Source organism: Nicotiana tomentosiformis, chromosome 3, assembly GCF_000390325.3.
Source record: "Nicotiana tomentosiformis chromosome 3, ASM39032v3, whole genome shotgun sequence".
Classification (NCBI taxonomy): domain Eukaryota; kingdom Viridiplantae; phylum Streptophyta; class Magnoliopsida; order Solanales; family Solanaceae; genus Nicotiana; species Nicotiana tomentosiformis.
Genome location: NC_090814.1, coordinates 134751163 through 134774132, shown reverse-complemented (window position 1 = coordinate 134774132; position 22970 = coordinate 134751163). Strand labels below are relative to the sequence as shown.

Genomic DNA, 22970 nt, shown 5'->3' with positions numbered 1-22970 from the left:
ATAGTTCACCTTATTTTTTATGAAGATAGAATTAGTTAATCATGTGAATAATGAAAAGCTTCAACCAAGACGGGTTTGGTTGTCGGATATTCTTTCTACGGAAGATGCGCTTGGTTAATCATCACGAACTTTCATTTAGTTTATCAGAGGGAAAGAAGAGAACAAAGAAAAGACACGACTAACCAAACCTTTTGTTTTTTGTTTTTTGTTTTTTCTACATTCTCTCTCATCCAACCGACAGTAATACAACTTTGACACATTAATTCAGCTTTCTCACTTGATGCTTTCAAGCTAAAGATATAAACTTGGCAGCTATTCAGTCTTTTAAGATCAAAATGCAAGAAAAGGTCTTAGTACACAGCAGAATACAATTTAATCCCTATCTCTTAAAAATGAATCTGCAGATCAACCGTGCATGACTAGAGGCACGGTACTGGCATCGGAATGTTCCACCTCACACATGATAACTCCGGGTGTCTACTCCTGAAAAAAGTAAAAAAAAAAAAAAAAAAAAAACAGAGGAAATTAGGCGACTTAAACAGTACAATGCAGTTTTCTGGAATACATTGTGAAAGTCAAAGGGCATAAACAAATAGACAAGTCTACTAATGCATTTACGCATTAAGCTAGATGATTTATTTAACACAGCTAAACCGGTGCTGACAAATAACCAACCCGCAATGAATAGGGAAGGTATAGTAATGCTATGAGTGATTCTCAAAACTTTGGCTCAAGAACAACAACAAACCCAGTAGTTTCCCACAAGTGGGGTCCGGAGGGGTAAAATGTACGCAACCTTACCACTTTGGCTCACTGTTCCAAAATTTAGGCATGCAACAGTTAAGTAACTCAGTACGTTGACCAAAATGATATTCTTCTTGTAAGCTAATGCAAGTACCAACCAGTTCCAGATGATAACCCAGAAAACTTAAACAAGAGGCAGTATAACATAAGAAAAAAGAAAGACAGTCATCAAGTTTTATATTAGAATAATTTGCACCTGCTCCATATCTGTAGGACCGTCAGTCTTCTGCTCAGGTATATTTTCCTCCTCCGTCTTGTAAGCTTTATCGTCGCCATCTGTTACCATCTTGTCTTCTTTGGCGTCTTCCTTTTTAGCAGCAATATCGTAATCACCAATATTTAGATCTGCAGGAAGCTGGCCAGACCTCAATGCCTGCACAATTTTACACGTCACCATAAGTTTCCCAAAACATATTAGAAAAAGTAAGGGGATATGAGCAAGGTCTTCTTCATAAAGGAAAAAGTTGACAAATATACTAATTTAGTAAATCAAAACTTTATGTATCACCTGTTCAAGTCTAGCAACCTCCTCGAGAGTTTGGGAATTCACAATGGCAGCCTGCACATGCAAAAAGAAATAAATTAATTGAACTAGCAAGAAGGAAAGGACTGTTCTATTCACTTTTGGAGTGGTGTCTTCTTCACAAATCCATGAGGAGAGTTATTCGGCATGCTTCAATCTACTGGGTGCGGTTCCATAATCATGAAAACCCATATTTAGACCAAATTTTACCAATAAAGAGAAAAGCTTAGTGCATCAAGACCAATAAGTATAAACTCCTTCTAGCCTCTCTTGTGCAACGGTCCATTGATGTTGACAACAAATTCAGTGGACATGACATGCTCCTATTATAATAAAAGAGCTAACTAGTTGAGCTCTGACCTACAAGTCACTGGAAGAGTCTGATGACTTCTCTTACAAGATTCAAACAAGTAGCCTCAATCCAAAGAAGGTACTGTTCTTCTATGACTCAATATATAGTTTTCTTTCTAATGTTCTGGTCTATTACGACCTGATATAGTGAAGATTGCTTTGTTAACCACTGTTCGTTCTCAAAAAGCATTTCATTTTATGATTGGTTGTGTTGCTGAAACTAGTTGATTTGTAAGCTTTATATGGGCAAAGTGCTGTTCACAGAGCTGTACAAAGGAGTACTGTATTTTTTTATTTTTTTATTTTTGGGGTGTGTGTGTGTGGAATGATTGGCACTTGCAACTGAAGGCTAGACAGAAAACATAAATCAGATAGTAAGTAGTTGACCTCTTTTACACAGACAGTAAATAGGTTGGTCCTATCCATATTTCATAACAACAAATTCCCTCGACATATAGACATGTCAAAACAATCTGTTCCACCATCCTAATCCTTAAAATGCAATCGAAAAGAGGAAGAATTGCTAAGGAACAGTAAGTGATAAATGACATATTGTACCTTAATTGCTATAATTTGCTCAGGTGTAGGAGCAACTGGTTTAGGTGCTTCATCTTCCTTTGTTTCCTCGGTGGCTGCCGGAACCTCACCAGGTACAAAGGTCTTCACAGATTCCTTTTTAGCCTGTTCTTCAGCTTCTTCTGACGCAAATAAATTACTTGCTTCCAATCGCTCCTATATCAACAAAATTAAGCCCGACAGCTCAATATGCAGCTGTTTAAAGTAATTCTGGGTGCTTCCTCACCCACCTCCAATCCAAAGGAGAAAATATAACATTTGGATTGGTTAATCATAAACGCAAATGGAATACAAGCTTCAACGGCATGGAGTACAAAAGCTCGATTTCATACATCACTTAATACAGATTTAACGAACATACCCTAGAAATTCTGGCATGAAACCAGAAACAACCAGTCAACCATCGAGCATCAGCGAATAAAGAGATGAGCAAGCATACATAATAGTTGTATGTTTATATAGACAAGTAAAAGAGTGTAGTAACATTATATGTTAAGGTCTGAGTTCATGTGTCTAATCCCAGAATATCTCAATAAAATAATGCTTATTGGCAATCTCATAAAGCAAACAACTACAAGTTAAATCCAAGACAAGTAATAGAGTTTTTCTAACCAAATACTATTAAGTTTTCGACGGGTAATAGAATTTATACCAGCTATGTCCTCTGCTTTAAGATATAATCTTAAAACTTCTTTAAAAGGATAAAATTAAGATACTAAGAATAGACAGCACCCTAAACCTAAAAGTATTTTTCATTTAGGCACCTTATCTTGGGGTTCGGCCTATTCAAGGAGGGTAACCTTTGTCTTCTCCATTTCCATTTAATTTTCTAGCAAACAGATTTACAAGGTCTGTCATTTCTCTATGTGTGCAAACTTGACGCTATCTTATGCAACTACACTGGTTCAGACCGCATGCTGAACAGCCCCCACTTAATTAAAGGAGCATTTTGCAAGGATAAAAGAAGAAAATGCATATGGTTTCAAAATTGGGAACCCATTCTCTGTTTCTTTTTATACGTAATAAATTGTTATACTTTTTCTAGCATGTTTGAGGAAATTCAGGATGGCACCGTATTTCAAGTCCAAATAACAAGTACAGCAGGACAATTTTACCTAAAACCACAAGCTGAACCATCAACATATTTTAGGAGTTCCTACATCATTCAAATGAAGAGACGGAAGGAACCAGCAAACTAACCTTTTGCTTTACTTTCCTGAAATCCAACAAACGCAAGGACTTCAATTTGTGAATGACATAAAGTCGATAATTTGGTCTCTTTGTGATATTGTTGTCAAGCAGACTAAGAAACTTCAGGTTTGGTAGAGACGCAAGCGGATCAATTTCAACCAGATTTGTAAGTCTATTGCTGGTAAGAATCAAAGTGTGCAACTTTGGCAGAAACTCTGCAACATCACAAAAAACAAAAACAAATCTCTCATCAAATAAAAACCCTAACAAAATCAAATTTATGACACTTAGAATGGAACATAAACACTTCATTCGCCTAATATCTCACCTCCAATGTTGGGGTTAATACGCGTAATCCTATTGTTGTTCATTAGTAAGGTTCCAAGCCGATTAAGATAAGGAAAATTCTCGAGTTTAACAATCTCATTATCAGATAAATCAATTGTGTCGAATTGATCCTGTTAAACAAAAAAAGCAATTTCTGAAACTCTTCCCAATAAATATAAATCTTAAGTAAAACAAGAAGCAAAAGAAGCTGACCTCAGTAGCACCCAAGTTCTCAATAACAGGAATCTTATTTCCTGTGCACAAAAAAAAGTTATAAAATTAAACATTAAGCTTTTACCACAGCGCGCTTTAAAAGTTATGTGTTGGAGTTCGAAGCTAAAAGAGAAATACTAGGGTTTAAAGAAGAAACCTCGAAGATCTAACTCGCGTTCGCGAATGGCATTGAAGAAGTGAGGACTTTTCCAAATCAAATCCGCCGTTAGCCTCACCATTTTTCTATCACTTCTGCAGCCGAAGCAAGAAAAACCCCTATATTCTCACTGCTTAAGGTTTTTGTAAGCCTGGAGGAGAAACTAAGAGTAAGTTTACTATATTGCCCTTGGTCGGACTATATTACAGTACGATTCGGCTGTATATATGTCCAAAAATTGTTCTGCATTACATTTTTCGGCGAATACATAAATATATTGTTGTCAATTTTAATTCTCAAAATTAATAGTACTATCAAAATACATCACTTCTATAATCTCTCTTCTCACATTTACTATTTGCTATAAGTTACTTTTTGCCTAACAGAATATCGAAATATGGCCTACAAATAAGTTTTCTAATTAATCTATTTTACCACAACTGCACATGTAACATCTTTCATGAAAACTAAATACCAAAGACACCATCATCTCTTCTTTTTTTTCCTTCTGTTTATTTTACGGGTCAGTTGATAGGACCACTGAATTGAAGCTTTGACCTCTTGGATTAAAGCAAAATGAGATAAAGAAACAAGGAGGAAGGGAGCAAACATAAAATGTATCTGGTGTATTTAAGGAGAATGAGATAAACAAGTAAATAAAATTTGAGATCTTATTATCTAAGCCTTGAATATTGGCTAGAGTTTTCTCAGTAGCTAATGAAACGCAAACATTTCTGAGACTATGTACGTCTTAAGAGACCTTAGTGAAATACAACAAAAATAGAAACTAAGGTAGAAAGTAATGACAAACTATCTCGGCCAGTACAAGTAGGACAAAAGATGAGTATAGCTGCAGGAGGCCAGTCCGTCATACATGGCTGCATTTCCAAGCCTTCCATATAGCTGACCAGTATGACTCCCTATTTGCCCCGGTGTACTATCAACTCTTTCCTGTTGTAGCCATGGATTTGAAACATGTGAGTGCTTCGGTTCTTTGTTGCTGAACCATCTAGACGACTCAGTTTCATCAATTTTTCTCTTTTGTGCCATCTTCGCACCTCTGGCAATTTCTTTTTTGTTAAGGTTCTCACCTACGGTAATTTCTTTCTCCAAGCTCATTATTTTCTCATTGATTTGCCACCTGGGAAGAAGTTCTGAAGGATCAATATCATGATGTCCCAAACATTTGATAACAGATCTCAGATCAAACAAGTGCTTCCTTTTTGCTTGATCCTGTACAAAATAACAAAATGTACGGTTAACTTGAGCAGATCAGGAGAGAAATCAGGGAGGGAGGGCTATCAGTGCTGGAAAGAAATTACCACAGCAGCAAGTGAACCTTGTGATTGTTCCACCATTTTCTTCAATGACTCTTCTGACTCTAGTAAAAATGATGTCAAAAATCTCTGAGGGCTAACTCTGTCCTCAATTCCAAAGGTATAGGCAATATGAGCAGCGTCAACTTCCATCTTTTGCATCGCCATCCCCTCTATTATATCTGCCATAGATTTACATAAAATAGTGTTAAGTAAGCGATAAATTAGCAACTACGACAAGGTCAAATGTATTATTTGAGATAAGGTATCAAAAACTGTAAAATGAATCATATAAAGATATAATCACATAATAAGGCTTCATCTCCGAAATCACGAACAACGAAAACAAACAAATAAGAAGGAATGTAACCTCCAAGCAGATATGAGGTTTGAAAAGAGGTCCATGACTTTTACAGTTTACCTAAATTGGAAAGTGTAAAAATGCAAATCTCAACACCAACCACTGATTTATATTGTGATTACTGAACTCTAAATTACAACTGACAAAAGGAACAACACAATTTCTAGCACATCACAACTAAGTAGAGAATCTGGAAATAACAGAGAAATAAGTAACCAGAAGGGGATGAGGAACATAGATGAAAGGAGATGAGAAAACAGAGCCAAACAATTGACAACTTCAACCTCCAAAATGCTCTGAGCCCTTTTGCTACGTTTATAACTAATTTCTCACCCACACTTTTGCTCAACTTCACATGCTCAGTCTATGTCCCACACAAAGTTATTTTGCATTTCATCCGTGGCATCCGTCGTGGAATCATAGTCAGCTTGGTACACTTGCTCCTTCACAAGAATACTCACATCCTCAATAAGAACCTTGTCATCAAGGTTCAAGGTAGGAAATCCAGACAACAATGAGTTAAATTACAACTTTTGGTTCTAAGGTAGTACGCTAGTGTGCATAATGGTGCAAATATCAGTCTTCTGTTTATGAAAAAGTTCATGAGCCAAACTTCCTGTTCAGATCTTCTCAAGATAAGCTAGATAATACTTGATCCTCAGCTTCACTTATTTTTGTGCTGGAAATGTTTCCAAAACTTGTCAGATCATGCAGCATGCCAGCTTTTAGATCATTGTTTGTTCCTGTTTCACAGCCAGCAGCAGCAGTTATTTCACCGTCACCATCAGTTTCAGCTCCATTACGGAAAAGCAGTAAAAATTGGACCAGGGAAGTAGTACTCAAATAAGCACAAAGCCTAGACCCTCTTCGAAACCAGTAATCCAATACATCCTTCGAGATAGAAGGTCACCAAATTCAGTCATGATTTGATGGAATGATGATGTGGTCATCAGTGTAAAGGAGTAAGTTCGTCACCTTAGAAGCCAAGAGCTTCTCCTGCTTGTTAGTGAATCCTCAATAATTATCTCCTGGCCACCCTCGCTAAACTGTATAAGAAAGAGAGAACTCCTATATGAATTTTTATTTTTTGCAAGCAATGGGTCCTTCATCCTTTTCACCATAGTGAACCAGCTAGGAAATGCTCTTGTACTTTAGAGGTGTAGCAAGTTTCAAGCCACCGGGGTAGGAATACATTAACTCCCCTAATTTGGCAAGCTTTCTCTTCGCTTTCATATTTAGAGCAGTAGCAATTAGCTCAATTGGTTTAGTGGCTTCTAATAATTATCAAAAAATTGAAGCCCCCTAACCCATTACCACCATAATTTATATTACTGTTCTCGTTGGATCAAACATGGAATAAAGTCAGCAAATCCTTACACGCAAACCAATTTTACTTTACAAATCAACAATTAAAGCAAAAAATACATATATACCAAATTTCTTACTTGTTTGTCCTTTTTTGAGTCTCTTCTTTCTGAGTTCGACCAAGACATTATGTTATACTTTTGCCACTAACTAATGTATGGGAACCTCACCTCAGTACATCGAAGAAATACTACTTACATAAAACAATCAACTTTATCAACTATGCCTCAATCTCAACCTAGTTGGGTACTTGGGTACAATTATATGAAAATACTTTGCGTCAATTGCGCGCTATTCAGGTTCATTTCATTCCAATACTAAATAATTTGACTACCACGACAAATTAGGATTCCAATTCTATGAATTTTCAAATTTATACATTTATCCCTACACCTGTTGTAAGTGCAACAACAAAAACTAAGCCTTAATCTCAATCAGTTGGTATCACCCATATGGATCCTCTCATTTTATTATGTTCTAAGCCAAATATGCACTGATTTTGTAGGTTTTTAGGTCCTTTAAGACAACTTCCCTCCATGGGGTTTATGATTGGTAAGTCCAATTTTATCACATTCAGCCATCATATTATTACACCTACCATCCGGGCACATGGAGATCTACTCACCAATTTTGACCTTTCATTTTCTCCTCTATGCGTTACTTGCACCATCTGTTGGATGTGATTATTTCTAACTTAATCAAATCTTATAGAGTTAATATATTCATTTTAACATCCGCATTTTTACGTTCTTCATTTTTGTGGATATGTTGGTACTTAAAGGCCCATTCGTTCTCATATAAAATTGTTGGTCTTACAACCCTTCTATAGAACTTGTCTTCCACTTTGTTAGACATCCTTTTCTCACATGACACTTCCGTAACACTCTTTCATTTCATTTTTCCTATCTTAATTTTAGGTTTTACATCCATCTACTGACATAAAAGGAAGAAATATACAAAGTAAGAAATTTATGTTGTGGAATAAAGAACTTTGAAAATGAGATCATTAGGTATTTATTTGTTGCTTCTAGGTAATCATGTCCAATCAGACTAGTTAAATGGTCACCAAACAAGCATGTACCAGAGTAGCGAGTGATGAAATGCAAACGTAGCTTAGTGACAAATTGAATTCATGAAAAAAGGACCTGGAATCTTTGCCACGAGGACATTTGATCTCCTGAGGCTACCAGAAAATAAAATTTTGCGAATTCTCCCCTGCCCGTGGAAAATTACCCAAATCAAATCCCTGATATCCTCATTTTTAAATCTTCCTGGAATTCCGAAACACCCAACAAGCATCAACAAACCCCGGGCATCAATTTCTTCAGCCTTAAGTATGCCTGCTTCGGCAATCAACCTCTTTCTCCATGCTAAAGCTGCCTGCTCCGCCTCTTGCTTCACCCCTATCTCAATCTCGTCGCTGATTCCCATCAACAAGAAGCACTGCAAAACCAATACAGAAGCCTTCCTTGACTGGACCATTTGCGAGCCCTTAACGAACGCCTTGCCCTTTTGAGTATAAAACTTGCCGACACATTCCAATACAAGCCTTGCTGGATTGCTGGAGAGTCTCAATGCCTTAGGGACTTGCTCAAGCAGTCCTTTTATATCTAAGAGATGCATTACCATGTACCTCCGCAGACCGCGACCATCCATCATTTCGCAGAGGCTCTCCAGCTCTGAACGAGGAGTAGATATCAGCTCTGAACGAGGAGGAAATCTCACGTCTTCCTCTTCTTTATCTTCTTTCACTTCTTTTTCGCAGAGGCTCTCCAGCTCTGAACGATGAGTGGATATCAGCTCTGAACGATGAGTGGATATCAGCTCTGAACGAGGAGGAAATCTCACGTCTTCCTCTTCTTTGTCTTCTTCTATCACTTCTTTGTCGCAGAGGCTCTCCAGCTCTGAACGAGGAGGGCATCTCACGTCTTCCTCTTCTTTGTCTTCTTCTATCACTTCTTTATCGCAGAGGCTCTCCAGCTCTGAACGTGGAGGGCATCTCACGTCTTTCTCTTCTTTGTCTTCTTCTATCACTTCTTTATCGCAGAGGCTCTCCAGCTCTGAACGAGGAGGGCATCTCGCGTCTTCCTCTTCTTTGTCTTCTACTTTCACTTTTTTATCGCAGAGGTTCTCCACCTCTGAACGAGGAGGGCATCTCACGTCTTTCTCTTCTTTGTCTTCTTCTATCACTTCTTTATTGCAGAGGCTCTCCAGCTCTGAATGATGAGTGGATATCAGCTCTGAACGAGGAGGGCATCTCGCGTCTTCCTCTTCTTTGTCTTCTACTTTCACTTTTTTATCGCAGAGGCTCTCCAGCTCTGAACGATGAGTGGATATCAGCTCTGAACGAGGAGGGGATCTCACATCTTCCTCTTCCTCTTCCTCTTTTTCGCAGAGGGTTTCCAGCTCTGAACGATGAGTGGATATCAGCTCTGAACGAGGAGAGGATCTCACTTCTTCCTCTTCTTCTTCTTCTTCAGATGGGTCGGATTCCCAAGATGATTCAGGGACTGGGACTGGGGTTGATGTTGTGTCTGCGGCTGGGGCTGGGGAAGCCGCTGCTTGTGGTGATGACGTGGTTAAAGGAGCGGTATTAGTTGTATGTGGGGGTAGCATAGAGTCGATTGAGGTCCGGATGGAATCAACGTGTTGTTGTAGCTCAGTGAGGCAGCGATGGACCGCCAAAAGGGCACCGGAGATTTGGCGGAGATTGGAAATTGAGTCATCCTGGGAATGTAATGGTGGTTGCTGAAATTCCGATTGTTTGGTTAGGTAATTCTGCAGCGAATCGTTTGCTGTTTGTGCTTGGACTTGAGTGGCCAACGGTGGCTGTGACTGAGACGTGGCGGTTGCGGCGATATTTACCGGTTTACTCATCGTCGGTTTAGAAGTGGAGAACCGGAGAATTGAGAATAGACGGAGTATAAGAATCCCCTAATGCGTCGCCGTTTCCGATTGTTGATTGCACAATTCATAAACGGACGCTTCTTACTGCAATCCTCGCCTTCATTTTTTTTTGGTAACTAATCACCAAATAGCAATTACAAAACTATAGCAATTACAAAACACAGTTTGCTATCATACTATGGACATTTCATACTCTACTATCTAGAAACATAAGTTATACCCTAGGGGTGTTTATGGTTCGGTTTGAGTCGATTTTTTCCTAAAAAGAAACTAAACCAACTAAGTCGATTTTTCAAATATTAGAACCAAACCAATTAAGTCGGTGTTTTATCGATTCGGTTTTTGTTGGTTTTTCGATTTTTTCGGTTATTTATCGGTTTTTCTTAAATAGACATACACTACCAAACATATATTTCGGCGACTACATTTTTAATATAGCACTATCAAACTAATTGCTCTTTGAGAAATATATCATTTAACAAGATATATTGATGATAATTGACTCAAATAGTGATGAATAATTTAAGTGCTCAATTAAAAATCGATTATTTTTAGCATGAAATAAATTCTTGTACTTAGCAAAAGAAAACTACCAATCAAACTAGAAGGCAAAGAATTAGATTATTATAATAGCAAAGAACTAGACTAAAAATACAAATGACTAATATGTACCATAAAATTTCAGAAACTTTATATAAAAATAAACATATATATAGGTGTAATAATAAATTTATATAGCTACTTTTTATAGTCGGTTTGGTTCAGTTTTTTCGGTTATTTTTTTATTAAAACCAAAACCAAACCAAATTTGATCGGTTTTTAAAATTTAAAACCAAAACCAAACCAAACCTAAAAAGTATTGATTTTTTTAGTCGGTTTGGTTCGATTTTTCGGGTTTTTATGAACACCCCTACTATACACAAAAGACTTGTTTCTAGGAGTAACTCGAACACTAACAACATAAGCTATTTCCTTTGCAGTCTGCTCCCATACTCTATTTTTTTGTTCAAAAATACGCTTGTTCCTTTCAATCCAAATTTGATAAGCAACTTCCGCATAGACCACTTTAAAGACCTGTGCATGCTGAGATTTTCCTTTAGCGCACATTACTACCTATTATAGGAACTGGTGCCAATCAATAAATCCCAGGTACTGCTTTTGCATCCAGTTGCACAGTTTACTCCAAATCTGCTTAGTATATTCACATTGTACGAATAGATGATCTCTGGTTTCCACTTGTTTTCTGCACATTACACACTGAGTATCAACAATAATCTTCCAACTGCTCAATCTGTCACATGTCGTCAATCTTCCATGCATCATAAGCCATATTATGAATTTTGCTTTTGGTCTTGCTGTATTATTAAATATCAAGCTTTTCCATTCCACCCTGTTGTAATCACCAAGCAAGTGCAAGTAGATTTGTCTGATCAAGCTTCTGTTGTGAAGTTGTACAAAGTGTCTAGCTTCCAGTATCTCCTTTGCCTCAATTACTTTTCTCACCATCCAACAAGCTTGTTGTGGTATTGGCATTGTGTTCATCTGTTGATTTTTAATGTAATATGTATGAATCCATCGGATCCATTGCTTGTCTTGCTTATGTGCTAAGTCCCAGCTGGTCTTAGCAATGGCTACTTTGTTCCATAACTTAAAATTGGTAATATTAAGGCCACCTCCAGCTTTAGGTAGACATACTCTGTCCCAGGCCAGCAGAGCCTTCTTTGTGATTTCATTTGCTCCGGACCATATATAAGATCTACATATCCCCTCCACAATCTTGATCACTTTTGTTGGGAGTATAAATAATTGTGCCCAGAAAGCCTGGATACCAAACAATATACTTTGAACTATCTGTACTCTTCCTATATATGACAAGGTCTTTGCAGTCCATGAAGTAATCTTTGCAGTCATTTTATCAATGAGGGGCTGCCATTGAAGTATACTCAGTTTCTTAGTAGATAGAGGCACACCTAGGTATTTGAAGGGTAGTTCTCGAGTAGAAAGGCCCAAAAGTTAAAGGATTTGTTGTCTATCTTCTATAGGAACTCCTCCAAAATATGTTTCACTCTTGTTGAGGTTTGCTTAGAGCCCAGAAACCTGAGTGAACTGATAAAATTTTTGTTGCACTACTTGAACTAACTTCAGATCTCCTCTGGCAAATAACAACAAGTCATCAACAAAGCTTAGGTGAGTGATCCCTAGCTTGGCACACTTAGGGTGATATTTAAACTCATCCACCATCTTAAGGTTAGCCAGGTTCCTACTTAAGTACTCCATTGCTATGGCAAACAAAAAAGGTGACATAGGATCACCCTGTCTCAATCCCTTAGCAGCATTGAATGGTTTTGTTGGCTCACCATTAACAATAATAGAATAGTTAACTATCTGTATACATTCCATAACCCAAGATGTGAATAGCTGAGGAAATCCCAACTATTCCATAACTTGCCTCATATATGGCCATTCAACATAATCATAAGCTTTCTGTAAGTCTATCTTTATCATACACCTATGAGAAATGTTCTTCCTAGAATAAGCCTTCACCAACTCATGTGCCAGTAGTATATTATCTGCAATCTTTCTCCCAGGTATAAACCCCGCTTGAGCTTCATTGATGATTGTACTAATGATGCCTTGTATCCTTGCTGCTAGAATCTTGGATATCATTTTGTATAGCATAGTGCAACATGCAATAGGTCTGAACTCTTTTACAGTTTTAGGCTTAGAAACCTTAGGAACCAAGGTGATGGCTGTGCAATTTATAGCCCTATACAATTTTCTAGTGGTAAAAAACTCCAGTACAGCTTCAGTGACTTCATCTTTGATAATGGATCATGCTTTCTTAAAGAAGCATACATTGTACCCATCAACACCAGGTGCCTTATCATCACCAATAGAACACAGACCCTCATAAATTTCTTCTGGAGTCACATCTTTACACAATTCAATCCTTTGTTGTTGATTAAGTTTAGGCCCCTTGTGCAGAACCATTTTATCTATAGCAGGAAGTGATTGAGCATCAACGCCCATCAGTGACTTATAGAATTCTACTATCTCCCTTTTGATGTTTTCTGAGTCAGTTATTCTGTTACCAGTGATAGAATGCAGCTCTAATATTTGCTTCCTTTGGCTCCTTTCTTTCATGACATTTGAGAAATATTTAGTATTGGAATCACCTAGCTGTATCCACTTTGCTCTAGCTTTTTGTTTCAGAATTCCTTCTTCAATCATATCCCACTTTTCCAGATTTTGTACCATCTCATTTTCCTTCAGCAACATCTCAACAGAGCAGTTTGTATCCATGCTTCTTTGTACCTTTTCAAGTTCAATTCTGGCTATCTCTATCTTCTGTCTAATGAACTTAAACTCCTCAACATTAAGCTTTCTCAGTACTGGCCTTAATGCTTTGAGTTTCATCCACACATCTTGGATCTTCTGCCTATGAAATCTTTATTGCCAAATTTGCTGAACATCAGTTAAGAACCTCTCATGGTCTGCCCAGACATTAAAGAAATTGAATGGAGTTTTCCTGCTTCTTTGGTTATCATTGAAAGTTAAGCTCATAGGTGCATCATCAGAAATGAAAGGCATCTTATATAAAGTAGAAATATGCCTCCATTGCATCATCCATTCATAATTTCCAAAACTCTTGCCAATTCTGCTCCATATCCTGTCACAGCCATCTTGTTTATTAGACCATGGATAGTACTCACCTTCCCAAGTCAATTCACTAAGTCTTAGGTCTTGTATACACCTGCTGAAGTCTTGAGTTTCAGCCATAGTAACTGGATTTCCATGCATCCTATCTTACAATTGTAGGACATCATTAAAATCCCCCCAATCACCCATGGAATGGATGTCATTTGATCTATCTCTATCAGGTTTTCCCATAACTGCTTCCTTTTTTCTACTGCGTTAAATCCACAGACTGTTGATACTGCATACTCGTGGTCCTTCCTGATGTCTTTAACAACACAATGGATAACATGTGCTTCTGCCTTGATTAACTTGACTGAGTAGTAACTAGTATCCTGTATCACCCATATTCTTCCATTTACTGCAACATTGTAATTGTATAGCATCTCTCAGCCAGGGGCAATGTGGTGGCTGACTCCTTTAGCTTTCTGCTCCTTTACTCTAGTTTCAATCATACATGCAAATTTGATGTTTTTGGTCTTCAAGTAGTTTTTCAGCTCCTTCCTCTTATACCACTTATTAATACCCCTGACATTCCATAGTAACCACTTCATTGATTGAGTTAATTCCCCCACCCCTATCATGAGGCAAGGTAAAGCTCCTACTAGGAACTATTGTTCCAATTTTAGATCCATTTTTACTAGACAAAGGTGTTAGCATAGGAAAATTTTCAAGGCTAAAATCTAACACTTGCTTCTTGCCTTTGTCTATTGCAGCCGCTCCATTGTTCTCTATACCTCCTTCACTTTGATTATGATTGGACTGCCTTGTCTCCACTGGTAAACAGTGTTGAGTTTTCTCCTGGACAATCCCATTTTGCTTATCAGTTACTTCATCTGTCTTATAGATCTCTATACCACTTGCTTCTTTCTGCACATTTTTTATGTTACCTGCTGCATTAGTGATAGGACCTTTAGTCCTCCATTCATATGTTACTTTCTTTGTTTCTCTTCTTCTCTTTAGTTACTCTTCATTCTGTTCTCTTGGCCCTTATTGAGTACGACACACATGACCAATAACCTGGCATTTGTCACAGTATACTGGCTTCCACTCATACACCAAGTCCTGTTGAAATACCCTTCCTCTAGGATCCATCACCATAATCTCGGTAGGCATTGCTTTTGTAACATTCACTTCAATCAGCATCCTTGCATAGAAAATTCGTGTTTGTTTAGTGGTGCACTCATCAGCAAATAGGGGTTTCCCAATAGCACTAGCAATTTTGCTCAAGGCATTACTACCCCAGCAACTCATTGGCAATTTAGGAAAAATCACCCTCAGTGGTATATCAGATAGAAACTCTTTACTTAGATCAAAATCTAGAGACTATGGCTTGAGGATTATTGGTCTATTTCTGATAGAATGAGGCTCGGCATAAAACACTCGATGTATATCAGTTAGGTTTTGAAATTTTATCACATAATATCCATCCTCATGAAGAAATAGATCTGGCTCAGCAACATCAAGTCAATGCTGAACAATATACCTCCTCATAGCATTATATCCAGGATTATCACCTACAATATAGGTTATCAACGCAGCACTCTATCTCTCTTCTGCTTCTTTCACATCTTGCAAATCTAGTTTCACCACAGTTTGACCTTCTATAGTCTGAGGAGGAACATACCTGAGAGCCATTCTATGAGTAGCTACTCGATTTTGCTGAAACAATTTGGTCCATGTTTTTGGCTCTGTTTTTCAATCTACAGGATTCACCACCTTAGAGTCCAGAGCCACCTGCTCAATAGCTCCCATAGTAGCTTCAATTTGATCTACCGTAACCTCTTTGCCTAGCTCCCCCTGCATGTCCTTAGTGTTCAGCTCAGTTGTAACACCCCAAATTTTTACTAATATTTGCATTTTCGATTGAGCATCTTTATAATGAGGAAATATTTTTACTTCGCACTTCCTAAGCGTGAAATTTATAATACATAAAAATTCCTTACTCTAGGTTATGTTAATACTGACAAAGAAGTTTCATGGTGTGGCTATGCGTAACACTTAATATTATTTTGATGAATTATTGTTAAATACATTATAATTAAGTTTTTGGATTGTCACTCTTTTGTATTTATCTAAGGATATTTAGTAGTAGGGCAGCCATTTTTATTTCATATTTATCCAAAAATTTTAAAGACAACTTTGATTGACTTAGTCTTCCATAAACTCCCCATTTTTATTCTTTCAAGAAAAGGAAAAACACCCCTACCATCTCTCCTTTTATCACCTGAAAACTTCATGGAAACCACCATAAATTTTCAATAAACCAACCAGCAAAATTCGTTCTTGGTGAAGCTCAAGTTGCTCTTCTCTTTTGTGGTAAGATACTAAACTCATTTTTACACTAGATAGCTATTAGGGTTTTCTTCATATCTTGTTGTATAGAGATCCGTTTTAAGTGATCTAGGACTTTCTGGAAAGCTATTTCATAGATATATAACTCTTATGAAGGAATCAAAATCTGATTTGTCCTTTATTTACCCGAATATAGGTGATGAAGTACAGGGCAGGTGCTGCCCAGATTTTCTATTTTACAAACCCTCCTTGTACTACTGTTAGTAAGTTTAGCATAACGTTTTGTACAAAATTGATATGGGGGTAATTCAAGATGTTCTGAAACTCTAAGACACATATCTACAACTATAAAGAAGACCACATAGTCTAGTTTGTCCTTTTTAATCTTCAAATCTGAGTCACAACACGAGACAGTGATACTGTCCAGAATTTCTGTTTCAAACATTTTTTGTAATTTTTACCAATATCATGTTTAGTTTGACATATTAAATTACTAAAATTATATAGATATTTTATTATGTATTTAAGGTATATACATCCTTATAAAAGCTAAGGAGAAGTGTTTGAGGAAGTGGACGGATTTGGTTTATCTAGGTCGTAGACGATTCGAACGTCCTCAAGTTGTGGTTGAACTATTTTGTGATAAAATACCAAGAGTTGTGTATAAACTTTGTACTCTCTTTACTTGCTGGAATATTTTAAAATAACCTGATATTTTATTTTTCTTCTCTTCAATTAATAGCATTGTATTCGTGTTATATCAAGTATTGCAAGATATTTGCTAAATCGCCCACTCGTACGGATTATTTGATCATTTTGCATTCTTGTTGGGACTTTGTCCTTCTTGTGGCAGTGACGTTGTCACTCATCTTGGCATGCCTCTTGATTTGGATCTTTTGCCATCTTGACTTTGGATTTGTAGTTCGTCTTAAATTATGGAACTTGTCCGTGTTAAGTACGAACTAGGAAGCCATTTTTAATATAGTTCTTGATTCTCTTGACTGTTGGTTTTGACCCTACTTGATTTTGGATTTTGGTCCATCTTGATATCTGATTTTGCTTAGTGTGATGGCATGACATACATATTGGGCGAAAAAAATATATTTTTGACAAGCTTTCTTGGATTGATAGTATACACTTTCTCAACTCTTGAATCTTGAACATAGTTATTGATAATTGAAAACACTTCAAGGGTTGATATTTGATACTTTTGATATATTTGTTTATTTATTTTAAATTATATTTCATTTGAGATACCTATGACTAAAAATGAGAATTGGAGAAATTAATGGCTCCAAGCCCCTAAAGTTTATACGCCACTAAGCTTTATGCTTAGCGATAGTTATTTTCTATCGTAGGTAATGTACGGGATGAAATTTGAAGACGGCCTTATGAAGTAGTCTTTTTGGGAGCACTTATAGAGATCACATTTGCATATGCACCATGGTTTTGTATAGTTTTGGGACTTGTATATGATATATATGTCACACTTATGTATGTTCTTTGGAGGCTTAGATATTAAGACCAAAATCTTGTAACTTGAATTTGGTAACTTATTTTGCTGTTTTAAGGTGTGTTAATAACTCAAGTCTTGTAATATGTTAAATTTACGCTTTGTCTTATATATATGTACAAAGGAGAAAACTAGTTTTCCTTTTTATACCCGATAGTTTGAAATTTATGTACAATACAAACTTGCAGTGATTTTGAAAGAAAGTATAATTTTGTTAGGAAGTTGCTTTAACGTGTTGATTATTCAAGAAGGGTTATATCACCTTATGTTGAAATTTTGACATTGTATTTTATTTTAAAAAAATAAAATAAAAATTATGAAGAGTATTTTCGAAAATAAAAATATTGCATTTTGAACCTCATCGCATGGGCCTATTTCCGCTACTAAATTATTCTGAATATTTTTTAATTAATATCTTCTTAATGTTGTAAGTAGTAAATTAGATTTGTTTCGTAAGTAGCATCCTCCCAAAGGGGTTGCTACATCAGTTACTGTTCCATTAGAGTTTCCGTCAACCATGGGATTAACACTCGCTTCACTTTGATCAATTTGAGCTGGTGTACTTAGAGTCAATTTCCTGTTAACCTCCGAGCTAGTCGAAGGAGTAATCTCATCACTTCCGGTCATAACTAATCCTTGTTGTTATGGCATTTTCAGCTCATGACCTTGCCCCTTGAATTGCCTTTCCAGCTTTAGAATTGTTACTAATTGAGCTTCCAGTTGTTGAGATCGGCGTTTTAGGAATATTTTTTGGTCTTCCTCTACCTCGCCTCCTTCCCATGGCGGATGCAACCAGCGCACGTTTAGCTAACGTGAGCTGAAAGCATGAGAGAAGACGAGCTTCAATTAAGTATTAATATTACTAAAAAATAATTTGTAAAACAGCAAATAAAATCTTTTTAATGTTTTTCATTAGAAGTAATGTTCATTTCAAGGTGTGAGGTTATTCGCACCAGTAGCATGTTTAGTTGTGCTGTTTAAAATGTTGCAATGTATTTAAAATATAGAGAAATCTTTCTCTCTCTCTCTCTCTCTCTCTCTCTCTCTCTCTCTATATATATATATATATATATATATATATATATATATATATATATATATATATGCAATCATGTTAGGAACTTTTATTATCTTTTTTTATTATTTAAATGCTATTTCGCCTCTGGCAAAAAGAAATGCATATAACTATAAAATCCTTTCACGTTTAAAACCCTATAATTATAGTTCTTTAAAACACTATAGCTAGATTTGAATAGGCGAATTTCTTTTAAAATAAATGTAATATATAGGCTACACGTCTATGTTTTGCAGATAAAAAAAAATTAAAAATCGAATAAAAGTTTACTTACATATATAATAAAATAAACCTACATGCTGGAGAAAGAAACATCACAAAAATCAGTCGATATTAAAAAATAATTATTTTTTTCCTTTTTGAAGAATGTTTGTTTGAAGAGTCAATTTGTATAAATGGACATCAAACAAAAAATAAAACGTTGGCTATACAATTGCTATCATATATTTTAATTTAGCACATTCAGGAAATTGAAGGGTATAAGCTGAAACATCTTCATTTAGCTGCAGTCAAGCCAACATAGCAAGGCTATAATATTTTTTTGACTCTTTCCTAACTGACGCTTTCTTCTCTGGACTGAGTTCCCCTCGGTGTCGTTGAAGAATTTAGATTATGTGAAAGGTTTTTTTCTCGAATTCAACAAGAGAGATATTGGTTTTCTAATTGATATTTTCTATAGCGGTTTTCAAGTGTAACATAAAGTATATTTAAAAAAAAAATGGTATGACAGTGAATTTTAAAAAAAAAATATATAAACAAATTATTTTGAAATGGATTATTTTTTAAATATAATGTAATTTTAAAAATAAAAAGATAAGATATTTTTCAATTTTAGTAGAGAGTTTTTACAATTATTATAATAGAAGTCATATCATGGATAAAATAAAATAAAAACAAAATCTTATGGAATATTTACATAAATATCCGGCCAAATTAATTATTTTTTTTATAGCTAATATACATAGATGATATATCGACAACACATAATTATACACATATTATATATGGATTATATATAAGTTACACATCATTCGATTTTTTAATTTAAGTGGTTTGGCGAACACCCATTTAGGTTGATTAGATAGAGCCAAAATAAAAATATGAAAGAATTTCAACCAAAGACTAAAATATAAATAAAGTACTTATGTAGACAATTTCAATTAAAACTCATCCTTTTATAGTGAAATAAATTAATTTTTTTTGTAACAAAAGAAAGAAAGATAGCAAAAATTAGATAAAAGAAAATAAATATGGAAAAAATATATGAAAAATCTAAAAGCCAGAAATAACAGATGACAACGCATTTCTTCTTATGTTTCATCTTTATTGAGTATAAAAATTTGGAAGCTGATCTTATCGATTTCAAATATTATTTTCAACTCAAATACATAGATTATAAGATAAGGATATCCCATAATATATATTTTTTAATTTACACTGTGTGTCATTTTAAAAAAAAAATTACTATTACTAACAAACTGCTATGATATTCAAATTTGAATTTAAATGCAATTTGAGTAGTTTGCCATGAGGTTAAACCAAATATGGTGTCGAGAAAAAATACTTGGCAATTTTAAGACAATATATGTAATGTTATATAATAACAATCAACTAATTTAATATTTAACGATTCAAAGAACAAAAATATATGTATATATTGGGTATTCAAAATTCAAAATTTGTGGCTAGAGATATCGATAAACTCAAAATGGAGTCATACTGAAATAAAGTTTTACCGGATAAAGAATCATTTAATTTTTTAGATAGTCGATTAAAGTGAATTTTAAATTAAGGATAATATCTTCACTTGCATCATTATAAAGATAATTATCATTGAAATATATATAAAGTTTTAGAAATTGAAATTTCAAAATAGAAACACTTTTTTAAAAACATAATAACATACCAAATAAGAGTTCAAGTCGTAGTAAAAGAGTCGCGTCGTAACCAAAGAATCGTTCATATTGTGTCAACCTTTGTGCTTTTTCATAAATACTTATTATTTCGCTTTGTGGCTATTTTTAGGTTCCAATGAAACCGATGAGAATGGGGCAAAAATAAAATTATCACTGCGAGATTTGAGAAAAAAGTTAGTTTTGAACTAAAGGATAATTTTGAATTTATAGATAAAGTTTTTTAATTTGAATTAAAATTAAAAATAAATATTTTGTTATCATACTTAATTCGGTTAATGATCATGTGTAGTCATGTTAGAAGCTTTTGTTATCTTTTCTAATTATTTAAATACTACTTTGCCTTTGGCATAAAAAAAAATACATATAACTATAAAATCATTTCATATTTAAAACCATATAATTATAGTTCTTTAAAACACTATAGTTAGATTTGAATAAAGTGAATTTCTTTTAAAATAAATGTAATATATAGGGTACACGTCTATGTTTATCCAAATAACCAAAAAAGAGTTTAAAAATAGAATAAAAGTTTACTTACATATATAATAAAGTAAACCTACATGCTAGAGAAAGAAACATCACAAAAATCAGTCAATATTCAAAAAAATTATTTTTTTCCTTTTTGAAGAATATTTGTTTAAAGAGTCAATTTGCATAAATGAACATCAAACAAATAACAAAACTTTGGCTATACAATTGCTATCATTAATTTCAATTTAGCACCTTCAAGGAATTGAAGGGTATAAGTTGAAACTGGTTCACGCCAACATTGCAAGGGTATAATATTTTTTTCATTAAAGAATATTAGTTTTGAATCATTAGATTATATGAAAGGTTTTTTTTCTCGAATTCAAAAAGAGAGATATTGATTTTTAAATGATAGTTTCTATAACGATTTTCAAGCGTAACAAAAAGTATTTTTAAAAATTTATATATATATGATATTCAAAATTCAAAATCTGTGGCTAGAGATATCGATAAACTCAAAATGGAATCATACTGAAATAAAGTTTTACCGACTAAAGAATTATTTAAATTTTTAGATAGTTGATTAAAGTGAATTTTAAATTAAGGATAATATTTTCACTTGCATCATCATAAAGATAATCATTATTGAAATATATAAAGTTTTAGAGATTGAAATTTAAAATATAAATACTTTTTTAAAAAATAATAACATACCAAATAAGAGTTCAAGTCGTAGTAAAAGAGTCGTGTCGTTACCAAAGAATCTTTCATATTGTGTCAACCTTTGTGCTTTGCCATAAATACGAGTTATTATTTTACTTTGTGGAACTTTAGGTTCCAATGACACCAATGAGAATGATGCAAAAATAAATTATCAATACGAGATTAGAAAAAAATGTTAGCCTTTTTTCATGTAGCGTTTCTTAATTAATAACTAATGATTATCTATAATTATTTAGAAGGTTTAAATTTTAAGGCTATTTACATATAATTCAAATAACATAGATATTTAATGGTTAATGTCAAATATCAAAATAGAGTCATACTGAAAAAAAATTCATTGGCTAAATTTTTGTTTTTAAATTTTTTTAGATAGCCGAGTACTAAAATGAGTTTTGAATTAAGGATAATATTTTCACTTACATTATTATAAAAATAATTATTATTGACAAATAAAGTTTTAGAAACTGAAATTTTAAAATAAAAATATTTTTTGAAAGATATTAACACACCAAATAAGAGTTCAAGTAATAGTAAAAGAGGCAAGTCGTATCCAATGTGTCCTTCATAGTCTCAACCTTTGATTGTTTTGCCATAAGTATGAGTTATTATTTTAATTTCTTACTATTTTTGAGATTCAATGACACCAACAAGAATTATACTCAAAAGAAAAATAGAATTATAATTAGGAGATTTGAGAAATGGTTAATATTTTTTATTTAGTGTTTCTTAATTAATATTCAATGATTATCTATATTTATCGAGAATATTTAAATTATAAGATTATTTATATATAATCCAAATAACTCAAATATTTGACATGATTAGTGTCCGCGCATATACGCGAGTGCTAATTTATGTTTCACATGGCACATCATACTCGTACGATGCTCTTTATTATTTGACAATTGGACTTATGGGCCCCGTTTGTTTACTTTATTTAAAGATAAAGCTAAAAAGGCCAGTTTAAAGTTTCATACTTTTCCTATTTGATATCCTTAACCTAAGGACAAAAAGAAGTACTACTACTACTAATAATAATGGTAATAAAATATTTGTCTTCTAGAAGCTAATTAACGTGTATAGATTCCCTTCCGATCGGCGCTTGTGTTTCAGAAGCTTATTATGGTAAATGATAATTTATTTATTTTTGGCATGAAAACAAAATTTTGTATAACAATAATCTCAGAACTCAC

The 22970-nt window shown here is 34.5% G+C and overlaps 3 protein-coding genes across 4 annotated transcripts; all 3 read right to left on the bottom strand.

Annotated features, from left to right (window-relative positions):
- Positions 1–179: 179 nt before the first annotated feature.
- Positions 180–4441, bottom strand: LOC104119362 (U2 small nuclear ribonucleoprotein A'). Its single transcript, XM_009630852.4, has 8 exons — positions 4143–4441; positions 3986–4026; positions 3774–3903; positions 3455–3660; positions 2237–2410; positions 1313–1363; positions 1001–1177; positions 180–483 (listed from the first exon to the last, which is right to left on the bottom strand). The coding sequence occupies exons 1-8, from the start codon at positions 4222–4224 to the stop codon at positions 478–480; spliced, it is 867 nt and encodes a 288-aa protein (XP_009629147.1). The 5' UTR covers positions 4225–4441; the 3' UTR covers positions 180–477.
- A 354-nt stretch (positions 4442–4795) lies between these two features.
- LOC104119363 (uncharacterized) lies at positions 4796–10061 on the bottom strand. Of its 2 annotated transcripts, XM_070197666.1 has the most exons (4): positions 9957–10061; positions 8330–9905; positions 5465–5640; positions 4796–5375 (listed from the first exon to the last, which is right to left on the bottom strand). In XM_070197666.1, the coding sequence occupies exons 1-4, from the start codon at positions 10059–10061 to the stop codon at positions 4953–4955; spliced, it is 2280 nt and encodes a 759-aa protein (XP_070053767.1). In that variant the 3' UTR covers positions 4796–4952. The 2 variants fall into 2 exon arrangements, with proteins under 2 accessions (XP_070053767.1, XP_009629148.2); XM_009630853.3 differs by having other exon boundaries at positions 8330–10061.
- Positions 10062–11207: 1146 nt separating this feature from the next.
- On the bottom strand, positions 11208–12002 carry LOC138908534 (uncharacterized). The gene has a single exon (XM_070199210.1). It carries the CDS (start codon positions 12000–12002, stop codon positions 11208–11210), a length of 795 nt encoding a protein of 264 aa, XP_070055311.1.
- Between the last annotated feature and the right edge of the window lie 10968 nt (positions 12003–22970).